The 1,707-nt window shown below is 41.6% G+C and overlaps 1 protein-coding gene across 1 annotated transcript; it reads left to right on the top strand.

Moving 5' to 3' along the window:
- Window positions 1-283: 283 nt before the first annotated feature.
- Window positions 284-1,084, top strand: LOC122011307. The gene has a single exon (XM_042567693.1). The coding sequence runs from the start codon at window positions 284-286 to the stop codon at window positions 1,082-1,084; it is 801 nt and encodes a 266-aa protein (XP_042423627.1).
- Window positions 1,085-1,707: the final 623 nt, after the last annotated feature.

Raw genomic sequence — 1,707 nt, 5'->3', positions numbered from 1 at the left:
ACCGGAACTTCCGCCTCCTCTCAGGCGCCACCGCTTCTCCCGATCCCCATTTCATGGTCTAGTACCTCGTGAATACATGCGGGTTCTCCGCCGACGTTGCTTCCAAGGTCTCTAAGTCGCTCCCTCGTAGTCAGTCCACCGAGAAGGCCGACGCCGTTCTTGGATTCTTCAAATCTCGGGCCTTGATGATACTAATCTGAGAAGGATAATAGCTTGGAAACCAGGATTGCTCGGCTGGGATGTGGAGACGAACCTCGCCCCAAAGTTTAAACTTTTGCGCGAAATGGGACTATATGAGTCCGACTTCATCGCTATCGTTCGGCGGCACCCTATAGTTATTGGCTCCAACAGCGAGAACGCGCTTCTCCCCCGATTTAAGGTTTGGGAAAGTTTATTGGGATCGAAGGAGATCCTTCTCAAGCATCTCCGGAGGTGTGGATGGTTTTTTAGCAGCAACATTGAGAATGTAGTGCGCCCCAACATTAACTTCTTACGGGATGAGTGTGGTATTCCTGAAGACCGGGTTTCTCTTGTCATTAAAAGGCAACCCAGCTTCATCGCCCAGAACCCAGATGCCCTCCGGGCTCTGGTAGATAGAACTGACGGGCTTGGAGTTCCCCGAGAATCTAGGATGTTCCTCTGGGTCCTCAGTGCGCTGCACAAGGTCAGCTGGGAAAAATTTGAGGCCCATGTCAAGCTCATGAACAGATTTGGTTGGTCGAACTCAGAATTCATTGCTGCAATCCAGAAATGTCCAACATTTTTATGGTTTTCCACTGAGGCATTACGGCGAAAGATGGAATTTTTCATCAAGATTGTTGGAAGCACACCTTCAGACATTGCTAAGCATCCAGGGGCTTTAGAATTGAGTTTGGAAAAGAGGTTAATTCCTCGATTTCATGTGATGGAGATATTGAAATCTGAAGGGTTATGGACTTCACGAGACAAGCTACATATATTTTTCTCATTGTCTGGTCCAATTTTTTTGCAGAAGTATGTGCTCCCTTACAAAGATAAATTACCCAAACTGCTTGAAGTCTTGTCAATTGTACATGAGTTCAAAGAGAACAATCCAGACTGCTAATGAATGCCATGATTTATTTGGGTGTGATTTTTTTGACTGGTTAAGCAATGATATTGATCCAATCTTGTCCTAGTTTTCATATAGTTCACTTGCTATTTTCATATTCTATATCATGAGTGTAACTGTTGCTGTAGACATGAGGATGTTAATTGTCTGAGTTTCATTTTGCAACCTGATTTAGCTGAAAAGGATTTGTTTTAGGAACTTGTCTTTCGAACTTCTTCCAATTAGAAGAGATTTGTGTTTTAGAATGATCAAAGGCTATGCTTTCCTCCTTTCTACCAGCAGAATTGGATGTATGCTGGGCCACAATTGGGTAATGTTTTTGGAAGTTGAAGAAGCATAAATGTATGGAAAATGATATTGTGAGGAAACAGTCATCCTATTCATGTATTTGAAATATATTTAGCTGAGATTTTGATAGTTGAATAATTTGAATTGTTCTGTGATTATAAACAAGATTAGTTGAATCAACCAAAAATGAAGGTTCTGGACCAAAGGAAACTCTATTTGTAATAATTCATAGTTACTTAAAAGGATCTGATTATTACTATCTTTATAGTCTTGCAAACTGTTCATTGTTGGAAAAGTATTCATCTAGTTAACACTGAATGCTTGGGACA

Source organism: Zingiber officinale, chromosome 8A (assembly GCF_018446385.1).
Source record: "Zingiber officinale cultivar Zhangliang chromosome 8A, Zo_v1.1, whole genome shotgun sequence".
NCBI classification, from domain to species: Eukaryota; Viridiplantae; Streptophyta; class Magnoliopsida; order Zingiberales; family Zingiberaceae; genus Zingiber; species Zingiber officinale.
This window is presented reverse-complemented; position numbering and strand designations above follow the sequence as displayed.